Source organism: Exophiala aquamarina, assembly GCF_000709125.1.
Source record: "Exophiala aquamarina CBS 119918 chromosome Unknown aczIA-supercont1.6, whole genome shotgun sequence".
NCBI lineage: Eukaryota > Fungi > Ascomycota > Eurotiomycetes > Chaetothyriales > Herpotrichiellaceae > Exophiala > Exophiala aquamarina.
The window spans coordinates 1,330,260-1,352,558 of NW_013550582.1; the positions used below are offsets into that span (position 1 = coordinate 1,330,260).

General features: G+C 50.5%; 7 protein-coding genes across 7 annotated transcripts; 5 read left to right on the forward strand and 2 right to left on the reverse strand.

The window, feature by feature from the left end:
- Positions 1 to 933: 933 nt before the first annotated feature.
- A1O9_07839 (uncharacterized protein) lies at positions 934 to 2,226 on the forward strand (the record flags this gene model as incomplete). The annotated part of the gene is made up of 4 exons (XM_013403394.1): positions 934 to 1,037; positions 1,214 to 1,347; positions 1,396 to 1,490; positions 1,546 to 2,226. 4 exons carry the CDS (start codon positions 934 to 936, stop codon positions 2,224 to 2,226), a joined length of 1,014 nt encoding a protein of 337 aa, XP_013258848.1.
- A 952-nt stretch (positions 2,227 to 3,178) lies between these two features.
- A1O9_07840 (uncharacterized protein) lies at positions 3,179 to 4,477 on the forward strand (the record flags this gene model as incomplete). Its single annotated transcript, XM_013403395.1, has 1 exon — positions 3,179 to 4,477. The coding sequence occupies one exon, from the start codon at positions 3,179 to 3,181 to the stop codon at positions 4,475 to 4,477; it is 1,299 nt and encodes a 432-aa protein (XP_013258849.1).
- Positions 4,478 to 5,727: 1,250 nt separating this feature from the next.
- On the reverse strand, positions 5,728 to 7,197 carry A1O9_07841 (uncharacterized protein; the record flags this gene model as incomplete). The annotated part of the gene is made up of 1 exon (XM_013403396.1): positions 5,728 to 7,197. The coding sequence occupies one exon, from the start codon at positions 7,195 to 7,197 to the stop codon at positions 5,728 to 5,730; it is 1,470 nt and encodes a 489-aa protein (XP_013258850.1).
- A 715-nt stretch (positions 7,198 to 7,912) lies between these two features.
- On the forward strand, positions 7,913 to 11,830 carry A1O9_07842 (DNA repair protein RAD50; the record flags this gene model as incomplete). The annotated part of the gene is made up of 1 exon (XM_013403397.1): positions 7,913 to 11,830. The coding sequence occupies one exon, from the start codon at positions 7,913 to 7,915 to the stop codon at positions 11,828 to 11,830; it is 3,918 nt and encodes a 1,305-aa protein (XP_013258851.1).
- A 1,978-nt stretch (positions 11,831 to 13,808) lies between these two features.
- A1O9_07843 (uncharacterized protein) lies at positions 13,809 to 15,287 on the forward strand (the record flags this gene model as incomplete). Its single annotated transcript, XM_013403398.1, has 4 exons — positions 13,809 to 13,858; positions 13,915 to 14,297; positions 14,400 to 14,626; positions 14,721 to 15,287. 4 exons carry the CDS (start codon positions 13,809 to 13,811, stop codon positions 15,285 to 15,287), a joined length of 1,227 nt encoding a protein of 408 aa, XP_013258852.1.
- Positions 15,288 to 16,507: 1,220 nt separating this feature from the next.
- Positions 16,508 to 18,073, reverse strand: A1O9_07844 (uncharacterized protein; the record flags this gene model as incomplete). Its single annotated transcript, XM_013403399.1, has 1 exon — positions 16,508 to 18,073. The coding sequence occupies one exon, from the start codon at positions 18,071 to 18,073 to the stop codon at positions 16,508 to 16,510; it is 1,566 nt and encodes a 521-aa protein (XP_013258853.1).
- A 1,072-nt stretch (positions 18,074 to 19,145) lies between these two features.
- On the forward strand, positions 19,146 to 21,230 carry A1O9_07845 (uncharacterized protein; the record flags this gene model as incomplete). Its single annotated transcript, XM_013403400.1, has 1 exon — positions 19,146 to 21,230. The coding sequence occupies exon 1, from the start codon at positions 19,176 to 19,178 to the stop codon at positions 21,228 to 21,230; it is 2,055 nt and encodes a 684-aa protein (XP_013258854.1). The 5' UTR covers positions 19,146 to 19,175.
- Between the last annotated feature and the right edge of the window lie 1,069 nt (positions 21,231 to 22,299).

Consider the following 22,299-nt stretch of genomic DNA (forward strand, 5'->3'; position numbering starts at 1 on the left):
CGAGAAAGTGGTGTCTTCTCTAACCCTCCCTCACTTGCTACTATGGCTTCACCTCTTAGAAATGATGATCCCATCTACGATCTGCAAGGCACCCTCAAGAGGTGAGACCGTCAGTGATGAGGCGTTATTTTGCTTCTTGGAACCATGGATTGACTCTATACCAAACAAGGTCCAATCAGATTCGACACGGTGTCGCTCAGGCTATACCAACTACTCCTGTCACAGGATCAAGTGAACTGTGGACACGATCAACGACGCTACTATGCGGTTCCTAATCCGCCAAGAGATGTACGCTCCTGGAAACAGACCAGTGGCGTCGCGAAGAACACTCCATCAATTTCTTTTGGACACTATATTTCTTCTATCAATTTCTAGCTCTGCTGGTTCTAGAAGCCTATTACTTAGCAGGTGGGAACAATGCGTTCAGCAAAGTTTTCAGCTACCACAAAGGAAGAGGCGAAATGATAAAAACGAGTGGCAGGTTGTACTGGTTGGGTTGGTCTACGCAACCCAGAGAGGACAGACGTCAGAGATGGGCTGTGGAGGGCAGATGAAACGAGGCTGAGTCAACATTTTTCGCGCAAGACTAGCTGAGCCTTACTTCGATGCTATCCTCCGTCAAAGTGTTTGGTCCTCCTCGAACACGCGATCAATGTGAAAGTTAGGTGCTTTTGATTACGGGTGACTCAGAAAGCTCAAGGGGTGCACTGTGACAATTATTAACTAGGCCGAGTTGCAAGGGTCCGCTTATTATCGGTTAGACGCGGAGATTTCTCGCGAAACCTGCCAATTCTGAAAAGGTCCAACACCGCAATTAAGTGTTATCTGCACACGACCAGTTTACGGATTGTACCAGTTCGAGCACAGCCTTCTCAGTCGACAAGTTTCCTCGTCTTCGAGTCTCCCCTCCGCCCCCGGCCTTTGTGGCCCATCATGTCGGCATCCCTCCCCGGGAACCGCGATCTCCCAGCCTCTCAATATGATCTCTCCACGTATTGGGGTCGTGTGCAGCAGTCGGCACAAATAGCAGATCCTAGGTGAGAACATACAAAAAGATGAAGCCCATGCAATACGAATGCATCAGGTATCTGCTCTAGATCTACCTGCCAAAGCAACCGAGCTCGATTTCAACCGGTGTTGAAGGTACAGCAATACCTCGGCATAGGCGTAGCACGTTCGATTCCTTAGATCAAGTCTGACTTCTACGCTGCAGGACACTCTTCGTTTCTGCCTCTGGACTTGAAAATGCGAAGAAACTCGTCACATCATACAAGACGGGGGAGGCAAGGACCATGACATCGGAAATATGGCAAGCAAAGAAAATCGTCGACTCGACGCTTCATCCAGGTATTCAAGATGCGTAACACTGTTCAGATTGAGTCTAACGGCGGATAGACACGGGTGAATCAGTCTTCCTGCCATTTCGAATGTCCTGCTTTGTCATCTCGAATCTGGTTGTGACGGCAGGCATGCTCACACCAAATATGACTGTAATACCATCACAAATCAAGCCTTCAGAGACACCAGTAAGACTAACCTGGACAGACCACTGGAACAGTGGCATGGCAAATCATCAACCAGTCGCTGAATGTCGGGATCAACAACGCCAACTCGAATAAATCCTCGCCCTTGTCCACCAAGACTTTGGTACAAAGCTACCTCCTGGCAGTTTCCGCATCCTGCTCTGTCGCAGTTGGCTTGAACGCCAGCGTACCACGTTTGAAGCGAGTCTCGCCCAATACCAAATTGATCCTGGGGCGACTCGTACCCTTTGCCGCCGTCGCCTCAGCGGGCGTTCTCAACGTGTTCCTCATGCGCGGCGAGGAGATCCGTCGCGGCATCGACATCTTCCCTGTAGAGTCAGCAGCGGAGAAAGCTGAGCGGGAGAAATCCGGCAAAGAGGTCGCTAGCCTAGGCAAGTCCCGTAAAGCTGCTGTGCTGGCGGTTGGCGAGACGGCCATCTCCAGAGTCCTGAACGCAACCCCAATTATGGTCATCCCACCCCTGGTGCTTGTGCGCCTACAGAAGACGGAATGGCTGAAACAACGGCCCAGAATGACCCTACCTATCAATCTCGGGCTCATCCTGACAACTAGTATCTTCGCGCTACCCCTGGCACTCGGCGCGTTTCCCCAGCGCCAGGCAATCAATGCCAGGAGCTTGGAGGAGGAGTATTGGGACAAAGGTGGCGAAGACGGCATGATTGAGTTCAATCGTGGCATATGAGGAGTTGATGGGCTTAACTTGTCTATGAATCGAGCTATTTGCCTATATACCAGGTTTCTCATTTGATCCAGATCTTCTCCTAGCCGAAGCAGAACGCGTCCTCCAGTTGGAGGACTTTGGAAGGCGCTACGTGAAATGCACTGCGCAATGTACATACGAGAAACTGTCATGTAGTCCAGCACAGGGATCACATAGGCATAAATTAGACTTGATCCAATATACTCCTACGGATGACGGTATAATAATGGAATACTGGTAGTAGCTTGAAAGGTAGTCAATGAGAAGGGGCTTCCACTTAATGTTAAAATCAAGGTTATAGTTTAGGCTTGGGTTGCCTCACATCACATGCCCTCTCCTCCGCGTCATTATTGTTGGTGTCACCCCCAAAACTCAAGGCCCGATTTCGATCATTCTTAAATATTGCACTCTCGACAAATTACCTGATACCCCACCATCTTGTTATCTGGCGCCGCCTGGTACATATTTGCTAGAATAACTTTCTACTCGGTGCTGGTAGCTCCCGACACATGACTTCTTGAATACACTAGCATCATGTCTTTCGGTGAGTTGCACAACTTTCGCAAAGGAACACACAAACCCGAGATCAAGATTCTACCCACCCATGAATGCGAACAGAACGCTAGGTTGATATAATGGCAGACGAGGAAGTGCTAGAGCGTGTCGTAAAGACCGGCGAGATGGATTAGTATGCGCAAGTTCTTCTCGGTAGCATCATTCATACTAACCGTGGCCGTCAGCGAAACATGGCCGGAGATGATCGATGCACTCGTCCAACGCTTCCACGAAGTGCGCAACTGCTGGCCCACTGCCTCCAGATCACTGCTAACAACAAGTACAGATTGTGTCTAACGAATTTCTCGTGCCGCACCTATATTTTCCCATCAATCGACAACCGCTCCTCACCTCACCGACCCAAACGCAAGCAACGCCGATGCGAGACAACAATCTCACACCACAGGCACCGACGACTCCAATCCGAACTCTTCCACCTGTCCCTCCTTTCCCCTCCGCAGTCCCCGAGTCTCGCGTGCAGAATCTGCTACCTACACAAGAGCTCGCCCTTGACCTCAGCGGGGATTTCATCAACGAAGTCCCCGCTATTCTGCTGCATCTAGTGCACAGCATCACCCAGACCCTGCGGAAGGCATTTGTTCACAGACCGCCTCATACAGTCCAACGACTAGCGGAGCTGCTACTGTACCCCACGAAACATTACAAGACCCTTCCAGCGTACCTGCGCGCCATGGATCGCATAGTCAGCGTGAGTAGTACGGCCGACATTTTCCCACTCACAGAAGTTCCGACGACGGTGAACGGTGTGAACGGAGATGGCGGATTAGGGATACTGTGGAACAACAACGACACACGCAATGGATATGATGGGGATTCTCTGGGTAGTGACGAGAGCTTGGGTGGCGCGCTGCTAACCCCGATCCCCTGGTTGAGAAATGGTATCAGCAGTGTAGAAGATTCGGGCGAACACTCGGCCCACCTTGATTCAAACAGTAGCGCGAGCAGCGACGGTCTCGGCGAGCCAATCGGCCTAGTGGGAGTGTCCGGGAACGGTGACCCCTTGGTACCCGAAAGAGAAGATGGAGCTGTGACACAAGGCGAATTGATGCGAATGGAGCAAGAGGCGGGTGTGGTGCCGTTGACGCAGAACCGGGAGGACACAAGCGTGACGAGAACTATGATTGATCCTGACGGTGACGATGGATATCTGGACGAGGGCGAAGTAATTCCCCATGCGCGCGGTCCAGACGTCGTGGGCTCCGTGGATATGGGTCGTGTGGATGGCAAAGACGTTGAACTCCACATCGGGAGCCCGCCGACCGGGGAACAAAAGCAGGCAGCCGATCTCAACAACGCCCGGGATGTGCTTGCCACAGAGAGCTCGCAGAACAACACCAGCGCTTCCACAGTCACGGGCGTCTCTGATTCTATAACTGGGTCATCCTCGACGGTAGACTCGGAGGACTTCGAAATCGTGCACAAAGAGTGTGCGGATGAAGAGGATGCAATGCAGCTTGACGATTCTACTAGCACGACGACAACGAAAGACAAGGACACACCGTTATCCAACTCGGAGCCAACTCCGGCAGCAGAAGAGCAGGATGGAGATATCGTGCTTGTCGACGCGGATGACAAAACCGACGACGACGCGAGCAAGGATCGCGCATCGGCAGAGAATGGAAGTTCTAGTGCCTCGGCTGCACCGACATTGACTTAGTGTGTCGACACCATCAGGAGATACACGTGCCGTCGTTGACGTAAAGGCAGAGTGACGTGGGGAATTGACGCCTCCACTTAGGATTTACTGGCACCTTTGAGCAAGAGACATGAAACACATCAAATTTATGTCCACAGCGTCAGCGGTTAAGGACATGCGGTGCTGATACCCTGGGGCGACTTTACGCAGGGGCCCCCCGAATCACGAGATTACGATGATCGATGACCGATGACCGACGACTGCCAGAAGGATGAGAATAGTAGCGTGAAGCTAGATCACGATGCGACCTTCCACCATGCAGGGCGTCCTCGGCCTCAAATACCGCGCGGTCGACTACCACGGAGCCTTTGCTTCCTTGTTATACAGGAAATGCCGTATCAGAATCCAGTTCGATCAAGCTCGAAGCAGATCAAGGAGAGACGAAGCCCTCAGAGTTAGGGCAGTCCAAAAGAAATGGCGTACAACGGATATCCATGTCCCTGCAACTGCGATAGACCATCTACCTGTATAAATGTACCCAATCGTGATTGATTGCTCGCATGTATGCCTCGAGTCTTATTTTTATAACACGTATATGTAATTTGTCATAACGTCGTTCTTCATGATGTGGGTTCCGCACTGGCTCCCCACTAATAACCGATCCCATATTGCTTGTTACGTCAGCGTGTCATGTGGGCTTTGAGTGTGGTGTGGCTTTGTTGACGTTGAATCGACCGATTAGATACCATCGGACTTCCTTCGCTGAAGTCGTCGAAATACTTAGTTGCACGATGTCCTGCATGGCGCATGAAGGGGCAGCAGTATATCTGGGCTCGGACGGTCGGAACGATATTGCCTGGGGCGACACAGTTTGGTACCCTTTGTCCTGGAAGGATGGACACCTTAGAAAAGTCCTTCTGTCTTTACTTAGTTGGCCATGCAGTTTGCAGTCAGTGTATAGTGATTGTAGATCGAATCGAGGGTGTTCTGAGACCTGAGATGTGTTCGGGCAACTTAGACTCTTCCGCCAGTGCCACAGGGGAGTGGCGGAAAGCATGTGCCTGGAGTATGCTGTGGTCGAGCGACAACCAGCGTGTTACGCCTGATTTAGCCTCTGTAGGGTGTTCTGATCTTCAGGTAGATCACTCGGGCATTTTTTTCCGCTTTCTGCTTCTGAATGGCCCAAATCTGCCAGAATATTGCGACACTATTGGTCTGCAGGAAATCCCAAAGTCTGATCATCAACATGGGGTGTACCCGGCTGGAAGTGCTTAGCTGGCAATAGTGACACCGCCAGCACTACCTGTTGTTCCGAGATTGTCTGCACCACCATCCCCAGATCGTTTCTTTTCCTTCTTAGCCCATCGTAAGCCACAGGCGTTACAGAGCGTTTTGGGGCCATTTGGTCCCTTGCGCCATTCAGGGCTGTCTAGTGTTCCACAGTCTGTGCAAACATATTCATCAACGCTCTTGACCTTTTTGGTTTTTTTGTCTGAATATGCAGAACCCCCATATCTTGCATCGGCTTTGTCAATGGGAATATGGATACCGGCGTCACCTCGAATGAGCGCAGGGGAGGTGCCTCCAGTAGATATTCCCTGTGATCTCTCCCCTTCGCGGTAGCGCAATCCTGTGAACATCTCGATAGAATCGACATGTGACGAGCCCTCATAACGTGCCATCTTGTCCCTGATACTATCTGGCCGGGCCTGAGCGTTTGCTTCGTCGAGTGCCTCACGTGTGAGAGCTACGTTTGAGATTGTCGGCTTCGCTGGAGGTGGCATACTTGATGGCTCAGTCGCATCGCCCTTCGAAGTAATTGATGGAGAAAGTGGAGCCATATCTGCAGAATTCGAACGGGACTTGGCACCATTTGCGCCTGGTTGCTTGTGAAATGGGTCATTGTGGGTTTCAGCATCCTCGGCTTCTTCTCGTTTTAATGCAGCAATCCGTGCTTGCAGCCGAACATTTTCAATCTTATGTTCGAGAAAAGAATCGAGAAGCTCGGAGTTCTTGGATGGGTACGGGCGAGCCATCATGAAGAACCCTCGACAGAATGGCGCAGATGCTGCCGGCCCAGCGGCCATATCACCCTGAGGATTATCATTCGTAAGATGTGGGTGGCCGTGACATTCGAATATGCGATATTTGTCTTCTGCAGTACGGAAGCGGTGGAAAAGGCGAAGATTGTTGCCAGTTGCTATGCTCTCGTTAAATTCGCGAATGAACAAAGAAGCGTCGTCTGGATGCACAAAGTCTGATATAGACTTGCCCATGAGCTCTGCAGGTTCGTAACCAGTGAGATATTTGGCAGACGGAGATAAATAGAGCAGTCTACCGTTCGACGTGAGGATATAAAGCAAATCTTTGAGCTCATCTAGAACCCTCTGCGACCAGTTCCTCCTCTTTGTGAACTCTGTCAATACACTGCTCGAACCAGACGGCTGGATGCTTTGTGTGGAAAACCCGGTAGGGAGAGGGCCAGCACCGGCAGTGTTTAGCGGTACGTTATCAGAAGAATTAGTCTTACTTGAGGCTTCCTTGCTGAGACTTGGAACACCTGGCATTAGGTCCTCATAATTCGTGGGTGTCAAGGGTGTCATATCCATTTGCATGCCGTCAGTAAAGACGCCGATATTCGTCATATCCTGAACATTGCCGACGAGAGAATGATCAAAGATGGCCGACTGAAGATTGTAAGGGTCTATATTGGAAGCTGATTCAGTCTGGAAGGTATCCATTATAATGGGCTTCCAATGGGCCGTTTACTGCGCTTTGGTACTCCCGCGTAGGCAGCGGCCAATGGGTGCTGGAATTGATGAACAGAACTTCCTGCCACTCTCAATGGTTGGCACGCCCGGAAAGTAGGCGCGGAGAACTTAAGGCTGCAACGTTGAAGACCGGAGAAAACAACCGAAAGCCAGCTAAGAACGATGGGCTTTTCTTATTGACACAGGGTCATGCCACCAGTGGCCAGTGACAGATGGTTGTTGATGGCGTGAATACGCAGCATCGAGATCGAGCCGAGCGACCTGGAGGGGAAGCGGCTGAGGTGCCAAGACAGAGCTAGATCACGTGAGATCGCGCCGCGACGCTAGCACTAGCGCAGGCAGCGCTCTCCAGTTTCCCGCTAACGTCACGTCAAGGCCTCACGGACCATATGACAACCGCGTTCTGATTGATGTGGATGTGGACTTCGGTCTTCTTAAATCACTGGTATCATATTGAAAATAGAGCCGACCATCATCACGCCGTAACTGCTGTCCGGGTATTCACATAGCGGCTGGCTAATAGTCTTGATGCGTCTGATCTCCCTAGGGGTCTCGCACTGCCTGTTTTTCCACTGCCTCATCTGCAGATGGCCATTCCTCCTACAATCCTACAAATGATTCTTTTCCCTTCCGCGTCGAATTGAGTTGGTAAAGCACTGTTCTCCACCCCCCACCGCCAGACAAGATGTCGAAATTACTCCAGATGCAGATCTCTGGCGTACGCTCGTTCCAGCCCAATCACCGTCAAACAATAAGGTTCGAGAATCCACTGACTCTTATTGTTGGCTTCAATGGCTCGGGCAAGACTACAATCATCGAGTGTCTCAAATTCGCCTTCACCGGGATGCAGCCACCAAACACGAAAGTGGGAGGGGCCTTCGTCCATGATCCCAAGATGAAAAACGAGACTGAAGTCAGGGCGATGGTCAAAGTTGAATTTACATCGGCAGAGGGTGCAAGACTCGTCGTTGCTAGACGGCTGCAACTGACTGTGAAGAAGTTGTCTCGCTCTCTGAAGTCCTTGGAAGGCTCACTTCTCATGGCAAAGAACGGAGAAAAGCTTGCGATATCTTCTCGCGTTGCAGAGCTTGACCTCCTCCTCCCGCAATACCTTGGTGTCTCTACTGCTGTACTCGACAACGTCATCTTCTGTCACCAAGATGAGAGCCTGTGGCCGTTGAGTGACGCTTCAACCTTAAAGAAACGTTTTGATGAGATCTTCGAAGCACAAAAATACACCAAAGCAATCGAGAACATCAAACAAATTCGCAAGAAACACAACGAGGAATTGGCCAAGTTCAAGCTCCTAGAGGAACATGCTCGAGGTGATAAAGATCGTGCCTTGTCCTCTCAGAAGAAGGCAGAGCGGCTTCAAAAGGATATTGAACTTCTTCGGGACCAAGTCGAGAACCTTGAGCGTCGAATCTCCAATGCCAGAAATCTCGCGGACGAGGCGTGGAGGAAGGGTGAAGATCACGCTAAGATCCTGGGCACCCTTCAAGGCAAGCGGATAGAAGCCCGCAGTAAGCAGAGTACCATTGAGAGCCTCCAAGCACACATTGTAGAGGTCACCGAATCCGACGAGTGGTTAACGAGAGTTCTCGAACAATTCGAGGCTAGACAGGCGGAGCTCAAAGACCAAATGCGTCGACAACAGGAGCAGTATCTCGACTACCAAGATAACAAAAAGAACTTGAGCAAAGAGAGAGAAGACAAGGTGAAGCTGAAGGGAAAATATGAGCAGGAGAAGGAAGAGCACGAACGCCAGCTCGTTAGACGGAAGGATATGGTCAAAGAGGTGGCTGCAAAGCATCGGATACGTGGTTTCAATGATGTCGATGATGAAAGACTCGTCGAAGAATTCCTGTTCAAGATCAATAAGATCTCAAAGGATCAGAAAATTGCGCTTGATCGTGCCAAGCTTGAACATGCCACTGAAAGACGAGATGCCCAGACGCTGGTCAATAAACTCACCGAACGAAAGGCTGCGCTTCAAGACAACAAGATCAATATCAAGCGGCAAATAGACTCTAACGACCGAGACGCCAGAGATTTCCAGCGAAAGACTGATGAGATTAGAGTTGACGAGGGCAGCAAAGCAGTGGTCGAGTCAAGAATCGATGACCTCAATGCAAAATTGAACGCCGCTCAGGAAATTGCAAGAACTGCAGAATGGGATAAGAAACTGCAGGAAGCTAACTTTGAACTTGGTTCGAATGAGGAGGTTCATGCTCGTCTCAACGACGAGATCGTTCAATCAACCAAAAGGGCGGGTGAATTAGCCAGGCTGTCCCATCTCAAGCAAGAACTCAAAGAGCGTCAACGCAGCTTGGAAACTCTGCTAAAAACTCATAGTGACCGGATCAGTAAGCTCATTGGACAAAGTTGGAATGCTACCACGATAGAATCAGTCCATCAAGATGCATTGGCCGATGCGAAGAGCGAGTCATCAGTCGTTGAGCAGAAGAGGGACTCCGTGGGCAAGGATCTAGAGCTTTTACAACACAAACAAACCATTGCTAGAGCAGACCTTTCCCAGAAGAAGGCACGGGCAGACAAGCATGAAAAGCAGATCTGTGCCGTTGTTGAAGATGGTCCCGATGGATACGAAAAGGCCCTCGAAGAAGCCGAGAGCGAGACGCAAAAAGCCCGCGCCAGCAGCGAAAGTTGCGGAGCTCTTCATGAATATTTCGAGACTGTATTGAAGACAGCTCAAACACAACGCTGTTGTCGCACATGCTTGCGAGCGTTCAAAGCCGATCCTAGCGACCCACAGCTGGAACAGTTCAAGATTCGTATCAAAGGATTGGTGGACAAAGCTTTGACTGAGGTTGAAGAGATCAATGTCAAAGAAGTTGAAGCCTACTACAAACGCGTCTCTGATCTTGGTATGGTAGTTGAGAGCTGGAACACCTTAACACGCACAGAGATCCCAGCATTGGAGAAAGATCTAGCCAACCTGTCAGAGCAGCGAGAGAAGCTTGTGGCTCAGTTGGAGAAGCATGACAAAATTGTGGAACAACATCAAGAAAAACGACGCGACATCGACTCGATGACTCGAACCGTCACTTCAATTGCCACGTGTGACAGCGATATCAAGTCCTTGACTATTCAGCTGGAAGAACTCACTGCAAAGCAGAGTCAGAATAGTGTGGACCGTACACTTGAGGATATCAGGGAAGAGATGTCTTTGACCTCCGAGAAAAGCCGGACCATGCAGAAGTTGATTGCATCACTTCGCACAGAGCAAGAACAATCTCGCATCAGTTTGTCAACTTTGGAAATAGAGTTGCGTGATCTCAAGGGCGAATTGAACACCGTCAGATATCAACTCGACAAGAAAGCATCACTTGCGGCACGAGTTGAGGAATTTCGAGCATCGAACCAGAAGCATAGAGAGAACCTTGACATACTTGATAGTGATATCGAGAATCTTGGTCCAGAGATATTGACCGCTAAATCCGAGTATGATGACATTGATCAACGTACGAGTGAGAGAGAGCGAGATATGTCGAATGAGCAATCTAGACTCAGCGAGAGTGTGAATGGTCTGGAATTATTGAATGGCCAGATCCGGTCCTATGTGGATCGAGATGGTCCGGCACAGCTTAGCCGAATCAATCGCGAACTCAGTCGTGTGGAACATGAGATGAACACTGTACAAAGCGAAGAAATCCGAGTGACACGAGAAATCAACAAGGTCCAGGAGGAGATTCGGGATAGTGAAGCGACTCGACGACGATATTCAGACAATCTTCTGTATCGTCGCGAAACTCGTGCACTGTCTCGCTTAAACGAAGAGATCGACGAACTGGCAGATCATACCGCCGAGGCAGACCGTGATAGGTTCCAGGAGGAATCCAAGAAGCATACCCACGAGTATAATGCGCTTAGTGCGAAACAGTCAGGCCTTATGGGAGAGATGAAGTCGAAAGATGCACAACTTGGTGAGCTTCTGGACGACTACAATACCAATCTCAAAGATGCACCTCGGCGCTACAAAGAAGCCCATATCAAGGTGGAGGCCACCAAAGCCGCGGTTGAAGACCTAGGGCGCTATGGTGGGGCGTTGGACAAGGCCATTATGAAATATCACGGTCTCAAGATGGAGGAAATCAACAGCATCATCGAAGAATTGTGGCGGAAAACTTACCGTGGGTCAGACGTTGATACTATTATGATTCGTGCAGATAATGAGATGGGGCGCGGTAACCGTTCATACAACTATCGAGTGGTTATGGTCAAGAGAGATGCGGAAATGGACATGAGAGGACGCTGCAGTGCTGGACAGAAGGTGCTGGCGAGCATTATTATCCGCCTTGCTCTAGCCGAGTGCTTCAGTGACAAATGCGGCATCATTGCGTTGGACGAACCAACCACAAATCTGGACAGAGACAACATTGTCAGTCTGGCTAGGTCGCTGAACGATATCATCAGAGACCGATCCGCGCAATCAAATTTCCAACTGTTGGTCATTACGCACGACGAGGAGTTTTTACGCGAAATGAACTGTGGAGAATTCACCGATAACTACTATCGAATCTCGAGGGACACCACTGCGGATTCTGTTATTGAGAGACAGAGAATTGCAGAAGTCTTATAAGAGGTGGTAGACTCGTGTATTCGTGGTGCGATCCTATTTGGCGGGACCTGCATGGGACCTGGCAGGCAACACATCCACCTGATGATCGGCCGTGCCCAACAACCTGGAATGGATGGGACGCCTGAAACAGTGGCTCTTGCTTACGTGGCCATGGCGGTGATCATGGTGCGGAGTATATCAGGACACGTTAACGGTCATTGTGACTCTGTTGGGAGCCAACAAGGCGTTAAACAAGGTCTCAGCGCTCCAGATGCCTGTGAAGTTCTTCTTTATTGATTTGAGGTGTGGGAAGCCGGGGGCGAAAAGGGATCGTGGTTGAAGCCACAGTGGCGGAGGCGGGAAGCCTCAACCCTGACAAACCGAGGAGGCTTGCGATTCGACCAGAGAGGACTTAGCCGCCCACCCCCGAAAAGGTACCCTGGCTGTGCGTATGCTGCCGATTGCTGGGATGTGGGATTTGGGGAATGCCAGGAACCCGAGGCATCAACAGGAACATGTGAATGCAAGACATGCATACGATGTAGTCAGCAGCAGTTTCAGCTTCGGTTCCGTGGAATTGATGTACCACAACTCCTCATGGCTGGCCGGCAGAGAGTCACAGACACTAAGTGTGCCTGACTTGGAATGCGAGCCGATTGGCGCCACCCGTCGCCGTTACCGATGCGACATTGTGTCATGGAGCAACATCTGGCCAGTTCAAGACATACCAAGTGCCACACTAAGCACTTAACAAACCCGCAAAATAGCCCTCTAGTAGAGGACCAGGACTGTGAATGCTAGACTTCCCCATGGTCACCCGACGAGGAATAGCCAAGGAGCGGAATGCTTGCCCATTCCGCATCATCGATCGACATTGCCAGATCACGGTCGATCCGCCCTGTGTGCTTGATCAGGAACGCTGTCCAGTCTGTCCTCTGTTAGCTGTTGCAAGACATAGCACGCCAGGGTCAACTACTCCCTCCTAGTCTCAATTTAGATTTCTCCCCGTACCACTTTCGGCCTTCAACACTACCCACTTTGGAATTTCTTTCGCCACACCTTTATGAGCTTCTGGTAGGTTGTGCTTGTAACAAAGGATTCTTTGCTTTCCCTAGCCATGTCTTTCAATTTTCAATTTGACCATCGGCGGAATGGTCCACCACACCTTTCCTGATCCTCTTTTTATTGTTCCACGCAGAACTCACACCGAGATCGTGTCTACTCATTGGCGCCAGGGGCCCCTCAGCGATCAAGTCTTGATTTGCTTTTCTTGCTCAGGTCCAGGCTTGTGCTATAGAGTACCCTGTGAGGAGTCCCATAATATGCTCCATATTACCAAACAGCCTTTGATGTGCTTCCTCGGCTCAAGCTCGAAGCTATGCTGTGCGCTTGTGCTCCACTTCCACCACTTGACCAGCCAACACCTCATACCTTGCAAGACTCCAGTCATTGAACCCACGAACTCCATGCTGCAGCATGCTCTACCCCCCTCTCATGTTCAGGTATCAAGGCCGAAATTCACTTCAAGTTACGTGAAAGAAACAACCCGCAGTCGTCACATTCATGAGCCCATCTACCAACAGAAGGATCTTTGCCTGCATTCGGTGTGGATCGTATGAGCTTTCTCCAGATCGACACATATTTGACCATGCCTGGCTAATTCCCGATCTTCATGTGCATACTTCTCCTCACTGTAGGTCTTTCATATACCACCTGTTTGTGTCACTGGCACCTCATCTCTCCTAACCCCGCTCCTTCTAGTTATACTAGTGAAATACTTCCTTCCGAAAGGCACCCTCTCCTCTGAGTTGGTCCTCTCTCTGATTGTCACGATTCTCTTTCCCTGCACGCCATTAAAAGCCAAGGTACATCGTTGAAAGTACTCGAGCTTCTCACCCCTCTCCCTTCCACGACAAATTAACGGCGGACCTATGTGGTGAGCAATTGAGTCGCGCCTGATTGTTTATCCTCAGGATCCTATCTCCAGCGTCGTAGCAATATGCTGGGGAAAACAATTCTCACTGCTCTGTTGGCAACTGCGTCTACTGCGTAAGTAAACAACAATCGTATCATTGACCAAATCTCTGACCGTCCTGAACGGCCAGGTCTCCAGTACGAAAACGGGACTTTCCATATGGAAACACTCCTGTGCGGGGGGCCAACATCGGAGGCTGGCTAGTTCTGGAGCCCTGGATAACGCCATCCATATTCCAGCAATTTGACGGCAGTGTCGTGGACGAGTATACACTGACCAAGAACGTCCCCAATGCCGGTGACATCCTGCGCAGTCACTGGGAGACTTGGGTCTCCCAGGGCGATTTCCAGAAGATCGCAGATAGCGGATTCAACCTCGTTCGGATTCCTGTTGGGTACTGGGCGTTTCAGAAGTATCAAGGAGATCCCTATATCCAAGGCGCAGCAGATTATCTGGAGAAGGCAGTTAGTTGGGCCAGAGCGACTGGCCTCAAGGTCTGGATCGACCTGCATGGTGCGTTCTTCTCCGTTCTACTCGTTCTCCCGCATATTGTTTCGTCTTTGAATTCTGTTTCCCCTGCTCTGAAGAAAGTGTGAGTACTTACGTGAACCCCAGGCACACCACTATCACAAAACGGATATGATAACTCAGGCCAGTTGACCTCAGACCCTGGATGGACGAGAGGAGACTCAGTCGGAGCCACCCTAGACGTCATTGGAATTATCGCGAAACATTATGGTACGCAAGAGTACGCGGATGTGGTTGTCGGCATTCAGCTGTTGAATGAGCCATACATGGCTGGTCTGAGTGGCGGTAGAGACGCAACGCAAGGGTATTATGAGGTGAGTGTTTCCAATCCCCACGTGGACGAAGTAGAAATCTCATGGATGAGTGCTTATGCTGACGTTGGGGGCCGTCACGTTGAAACCAAAATAGGCAGGGTTCAACATAGTGCGCGAATCAGGCCAAACCTCCGTGGTGATTCACGACGGATTCCAGAACCCATCGCAGTGGAACAGCTTCCTGACAGGGCAGGGCAGCTTAGGGGCGATCGTCGACCACCACGAGTACCAAGCATTCATCCCAGAGCTCCTCAAACTATCGCCAGAAGACCACGTTGGATACGTGTACTCGCACGCCAACACGTGGGGCCAGGGCCAGGACAAGTTCATCGTCGTCGGCGAATGGTCCGCGGCCATGACCGACTGCGCACCCGCGCTCAACGGCTTGGGCATTGGCGCCCGCTACGACGGAACCTACTCCAAGCGCCAGCCCGACGGCTCGTATGACTCCTCGGAGTATATTGGGTCGTGTGCGAATGTGAATTTGATCGATCAATGGTCCGACTATCAGAAGAGTTCGTATGCGAATTACATCCGCGCCCAGCTCGACGTCTTCGAGAGCAAGGTACAGGGTTGGATCTTCTGGAACTTCAAGACCGAGGCGGCCGCCGAGTGGGATCTTTTCAAGCTTATTGATAGTGGCGTCTGGCCCAGTTCTTAACGAGGGGGCCTTGACAGACAAATGGCTTTGCTTGACGAGATTCATGTCACCCAGCGCTGGGATAGACGTTCGCTGAAGATATGTCCACTGCCCACAATTCATGGCCGGTGGTAGTCGTTTCTTTGCTTGGTGGGAAGCGGCGGCGGACACCCTGGCAGTATAAGAGCATCATCACGACTTCATGACCTTCCATCTCTTTCAGCACCTTGACTATCGCCATTCAGTCACGCTCATCAGACTTCAACCTCCATCTCTTACTTGATGGAAAGGGCCATCAGAAACATCTACGACCGAAACAACATTAGCGACACATACGCACACAGATGACCGTTAATCAATTCCCGGGTGAAGCACTAATCGCACGGTACGGAAAATTAATGTCCGCAACTGGCATTACCACTTAACAGACACACATACATGACGACGCGAAGGAGGTGGAGGCGGCTTTCCCATATCTGCCCCCTCCTCTTTCCCAACGGGCCGGCTCTTCCTGAAACGTACTAGCCCAGTACGTAGCACAGGAGGCATGATCTTGGACCGGATTTGAATCTGATGCCCCCGCCGCCTCTTTTGGTCAGCTCGCTCGCTCACTAGCTTTAAAAGCCTTTTAACCGAAGAACAAGGAAGCATCACACATGTCGGCATCTTGCTTTCGAGAAACGGGGTATCTTCTGGTCCCTAAATTAATGGGTGAATGGGGAGGACGTTGGTACCGCTTGAGAGCCGCATGCATACTAAGTAGCATAGGTAGGGACCAGGTGGCATTTGCATTCTCATATACGTATAAATAAAGCCTACTACGTCAAAATCATATCGCTGCTACTACCTATATAAGGTGGTATTGATTGGCATTGATGAGTCTGCTTCACTTGAGTGCTTAGGTCGCAAGCTGAGGTATGCTGCATGCCTATTGCGTTTCACGCAGAACCTGTACGTAGATCGTAGACTAGATCTCGTTTCACTTGTTCGTTCTATCTCGATACCGAATTCGTTCCGGAAGGTGACGCTGTCCCCAGGGCTGTGATTGCATGGTAGATTACAGTTCTCCGCAGTTCCTCTTGTGCCATTCCATCATATGTCATATCCGTGAGACTGTCAATCCCACTTCTTTCATTCCTGATCAACACCATGGCTTCACGCTTTGTACCGAAGACACAGCGTTCTCATGATCGGATCAGGATTCACACTGCCGAATCAAGCTGTAAGCGGTCATTCCTCTTTTACTCGATCAAAAAGCCATCTGCAACGGCCTTGATGGTCTTCTCGAAATCTACATCCTCATCCATCTCCAATAATTTTGCGCCAAGAACATCCACGTCCACAAACGGCTTCTCCAGCTCGAAGCTGACACTTATGGGGAAGAATTCGCTCTCATCGTCTGTCTGGGCCTCGAATTCGAAGGCACCGGTCGGGTTACTTGCGTCAACCGAACCGATCGTCCATTCCAGGCTGTCACCAGTGACCTGGTATATGGCATCAAAGGACGAGACGGCGGGTTCTGCAGAGCTATAGGGAATAGTAACGCTGACGTTTTGCAGGGAGTGGGCATCGGGATTGACAAGTTCGTACTCAAGGGTGATGGTATATGAGTCGTCGGACTTATTGACCCAGGCGGTAAATGTGATGGGTAGGACATCGTTCGAATCTGCAGGAGCGGTGGCTCGCCACCTTAAGACACCGATGCTGTTATTGGCGGGGAAGCGTTTTGTGGTGTCTTTCAGTTGGAGGACTTTATTGGACGTGAAGAGGTTGCGATCTACGTTGGGATGGGTGCGAAACTGGGCTTTCAGCGGCCCTTCAATAGCATGCACGGAAAGGGAAAGCTTGGCAAGTGCAGGATCGGTTATTTTGAGTTGCAGGTCGCCTTTGACCTCGAAGGACTTTAGAGCACCTTCTCGTGAGAGCTTTGCCGAGAGGGTTTCGTTGACGGTGATTGTTATGGGATTGGTGTTAGAGTGGACTGAATTATGGTGGGCATGAGATGCGGAGACCGTTCGGTCTGGAAGGGTGGTCGAGTCAGCTGTGGGGTGTGCTGCTTCTGTTTCCTCTGGACCAAGCTCTTGTTGGACTTTGGCGAAAGCGTTGGATGTTTTGGATTTCTTTCCTAATTGCATGCCCTTCGTAGACCGGCTGGGGGTAAATTTGCTGGCAGTCTTATTTTTCTCGGCCTCATACGAGTCGTAAGTTTCAGGACGGGATGGGGGGGTGTAGGTTGGCTGTGTAGGCATCTTGGGAGCAATACCGCGTCCATAAGCGGCAGCTCGAGCGGCTTCCTTCCTTTGTAGTTCGAGTTGCTTTGCCTTGCGTTTCCGCTCCTCGGAGGCTTCGAGTTCCTTGTTACGGGCGATGATCTCTTGGATGCGTTCTTCGTGCGACTCCATCTCCAAGAAAGTCTTTATTTGGGAGAGGGAGAGGTTTTCTCGGTAGCCCATGGTGACGAGCTCGTCGAAAGCCGAGAGTAACTCAAAGGCATAGCGGAGGATTTCGCGCTCGTCGGGCTTTCTGCAAATGGAGGTGACGACCTGGCCAAACAGGTGAAGACTGTCTATGTCCTGCAGAATATTGGACTGTTTGTTGGTGATGAGGACAAGGTAGAGCTCGTCAAGTGGCTGGTAGACAAAGCGGACATTCTCACTCTCGACGGTTGTGTGCTGGGTCGAGGAGTCTGCAAGTTTGGGAAATGAAGCCAAGAGTGCTTCGACTCGAGACTTTTGGATTTCAACATACTGACGAGAGAGGAGGGCCTTGCCGCCTCGCGTGCAAATGGAGGCTGCTAAGACGACCATTTCGGCGAGTTGTGGTGGGAGAACGAGAGAAGTGTTGTCGAGAGTCGATGCTGGAACCGTCGTAATTGAGGGAGAGCCAATGTGGACATCCGCAGTTATTTCTGAGAGGCCACGGTTCATGAATGCCCAGGATAAACGACTGTCTGACGAGAGAGTGAAGGGGGGGAGTGCGCTTTAGGAGTGACTCGTGCATTCCGTGACTGAAATATCGATGTCAGACTGAAAGGATATAACGCAACGGTGCCTTTCCGTATCCTTGCGAGGACACCATTGTACCCAACGTGTCTATGACAACTTGGGTCTTAGGAGAAAGGAACTAGGTACCTATGTAGGAAAGCATGTCATAAGCAGTGTTCAACTTACGTTGTTCAAGAGCATAACGTATCCATCTACAACTCCATCTAAAAGGTAGTACTGCCCCCGTGTAATAGAACGGGTCTCTTATATCGTGTTCTGTGCTCCACCACGCATTTCCTAGATCAGAGCCTGATGGAATTTGGGGCGAAATTATTAGCATGACCATTTAATCTTCATCTTAATAGATATCGCAGCCAGAGTTCAGAAATGCTGCTTTATTAGCTGCTGATTCACGTGACTCAAGTTGAGTGCGATTTTTGTTTTTGCAAGCGGCGGACACGTGAACACTGAAGGAGCTTGTCTTCTGTCTACGAACAGAATCGTCGAGTCTTGGCGCTTGGCGCTTGGCTTCTTCTCCTCGTCTTCCCGTCTCCTTCGAATCCCTCTTGCTGCCTGCAGTTTTCCCTCATCAAGACCTCCGCCACCCCATCTTGTTATCGGTTACTGTTGATTGTTCTAGGCTGTCCTGGACACCGAACAACTCCCCGACATACACAAAATACTAACGTTCACTGTCTTGATTCAGCCAGTGTAACTAGCCCAACACCTTGAACTCAAACTCATCCTCCGATCACCCACTCTCTTCACCCCAATCACCCCCCCCATTCACTTCAGAATCCTCAACCTCCCTGTAAGACAAGACGAACAGTCTGCTGCTGCGAGAGCGACCGCCCAACTGCCTCGGGCTCCGTGCCACCACCTGTAAATCATGGGCAGTGCAATTCCCTCCCTTGCTTTCCCAGACATGGACGCGTCGCATCTACCTGACATAATGGACGTGGGTTCTTCGCCGTTTCAACGACCAGAACCAGATGATCCTGATGTCGACCTCGACCCGTTTCGCGATCCTTCTGTCATCGAAGATGAGATGATTGATTACCAGGCCGATCTGGTGGATCAAAACGATGGCTTAATGCAAGATCTGCCCGACGACGATATGATTGACCAGGCAAGTACCACAGCACACGATTTCGATTACAATATGGCTTCGTTTGTCGAGCAGCTTCCGGCGGAGGAGGATGATATCCTGTACGAGGATGACGAGGAGAATAACGACGATGTTGAGGCCCAGCCGGACGTAGACCAAGTTGAAGCCAATGTCGCAGCCACCGATGATCAAACCAACCCCGGTGGACTCGATTCTATCAATGCCCTCCAGAACGATGACGAATTGACTACTCAAGATCCCACTCACGACAAGCCCCAAGATAGTTCCTCCGCAATTGATAATCTGGATCACATACAGGACTCGACCGATTTCGTTCCACCTCAACTCGACGAGGAGCAAGATGCGGAATCCTCCTCCGGTTATCCAGAGCAGATCTCGAAAAATTCCGAACCACAAGAAGACAATCCTGCACCTGGAACAGGCAAGCACGAGCCACTGATTCCACAGGACATTACGCGTGACGATGCAGATGCCCATTCAGAGGTTGTCCACGACACAAATGAAACTCAAATCCAAAAGACCAGTAATGTCCATCCTGTTACTTTGGTCTATCTGGAGGAAGAGATGTCTTTATTTCCCCCGATGCTTGGAGATGAATCCACAGTCTACTTCCTCTCTGATCCTTCACTTGCCTTTGAACCTCTTGACAAACTCCTAGCTGCGTGCCGTGAAATCTTGACCGGTACACTTGATCATCACGATGAGCTTGTCCTTGATGTCCCCGGCTTAGGTCTTCACATCTGCGAGGATTCCAAACACTCTGCGAAGATCACTTTGGCCGATGTGCTCGAAGTATATCTGAATCTCTGCCACAATGATGTGGATGGCCCGTCTGAACCTTTGTACTGCCATCTCAGCAGTCGGGTGAGCCTTGCATCGCAATACGCTTACCTTGCTTCTGCTGGTGCCGACGGGAAGACTTATGCCGAAATAGCAGCCGACCACATTGATACCCCTCTCGAAGACTCAACCCATTCGGCTGGGCAGGTCGAGACACGGCAAGATCAAAACGAAAGTGTGAATACTACTGTATATCAGGGTGAAAAAGTTTCAGAAGCTGATTCTCATGGTTTACCGCCCGCCCCGAGTAGCGACGGCCAAGTTCAAATGAATGAAGACAGTATCGACACTCAACATGCCACAGAGGACACCATTGAAGATGCCGATGAACCTTCCCAACCTCAAGACCGCGGCGTTCGAGCCCTTGAACAAGACGCATCGGCTGACGCTGTATCAGCCGTTGCCCACCATTTGCATTATGAAGACCAGGAGCAACACGCTGATATTAGCACGCTTGATGATGAAGATCAAGAGGCGAACCAAGAGGAAAGTAAACATGAACAGGTCCATGAAATCGAGACCAATAGCTCGCATACTGTTGAAGCATACCAGGACGATATTGGGAACCAAGAACTATACGACGAAGTCGAGGGCGAAGACCTTTTTAGTGTGGCGAATCCAGATCAGCAGGGCTTCGTTGATCAGCAGGAGCATGCCGAGTATGACGAGAACTTTGGCGAGGAAGCATCCTTTGCAGAAGACGCGGTTGGTCAAGAAGTCAGCCAACCTATGTCTACTCTGATACCAGAAGAATTTAATACCCAAATCTTCCCAGCAGCGGTTGATCAGGAGCCAGTCAAGGATGACATGGCTGCTGTGGGTCTGGATGACTGGGATGATGAAGCCGAGTCTGGTGTCAATGCCAAGCAGGAAGGCGAAGTGTCGGTTGTACCAAGTCCACCCATTACACCATCCAAAGCCAAGCTTGCCAAAAGGAAAGCCGAGGCTGAAGATGATCTTGACTTTTTGGACATCAGCACACCGGAGCCAAAGCGTCGACGACCGTCTTGACTATTCGCTTCTACCTCTGATTTCCGATATCAACATCCGGTAGCACCACTTTGAGTTAGACCGGCGAGGAACAACAAAAAAGGATTCGCTCCCTGAAAACTTACGACCTTCCCCAAGGACTCTACGCCACAGCCGAGGGAGCATTACTAACCACTACAGCATTAACTTCTAGTCAACACTTGTAGATCCTCCGGACCTGCTGCACGACAGAGACCCACGTCTTGTTTTTCTCGCGTCTGCACACCCTGCTTTTAAGCGTTGCTATTTCCCCCGATCCCCCTGTATTACTAATTTATAGCTTCATTCAATACAGCTTTGGGCCCTGTCGGCGATGCCGCAGTCGCATTCGCTCCCAGCAGAGCTCTCGATACGCCTACTGCACAGGACCTCCCAAGAGCCCCCAGTGCCTGCATGTTGTGCCCTGGCCGATCTTTCGAACCCATTTCAGCCATGGCTGTAGGGCATGGTTGTGGGTCTGCGGCTTACCGCACGGCCCAGCGGATAGAACAGCAACTTGTTCAATCAGAAAAGGCCCTATCCATGTGAAGGACATTCTAGCTTCGATGCACACCATTGATGACCAGGCTAGCGCAATTCTCCAGTCTGCAGATCTTAAGTATATGTGGTCAAACCTTCTGTCTCGTATCAGCTGCAGAGTAAGATCGACCAGAAACCTGATGATGGAGAGATGACAAGATATGTGGTGATGGCGCACTTTGTACTCTAGTCCATGCAGGCTGTGCGAATTCGCTAGCCTGAGATCGCAATAGGAATATATGTGCACAACAAGTTATCAAACAGGCACATTGCTTGCTTTATCATGATTACGGCCTTGGCCCGTCACCTAATGGAATGTTGATTTCTGCTCTAATTACTGTTGGGCGTGGCTGCTGTTGGCTGCTGTTGGCTGCTGTTGGCAAATAATGGTGTATCACGTGAGGTTTGTCTGTTGGTGGGCCAATGACGATTGATGTATTTCGCATCATTGACGAGAATAGCCTTCTTGGTCCTGCATTTATTACAATATGCTAGTATACTATCAATTGAGGGTTGTTGCTTGCAAAAATGA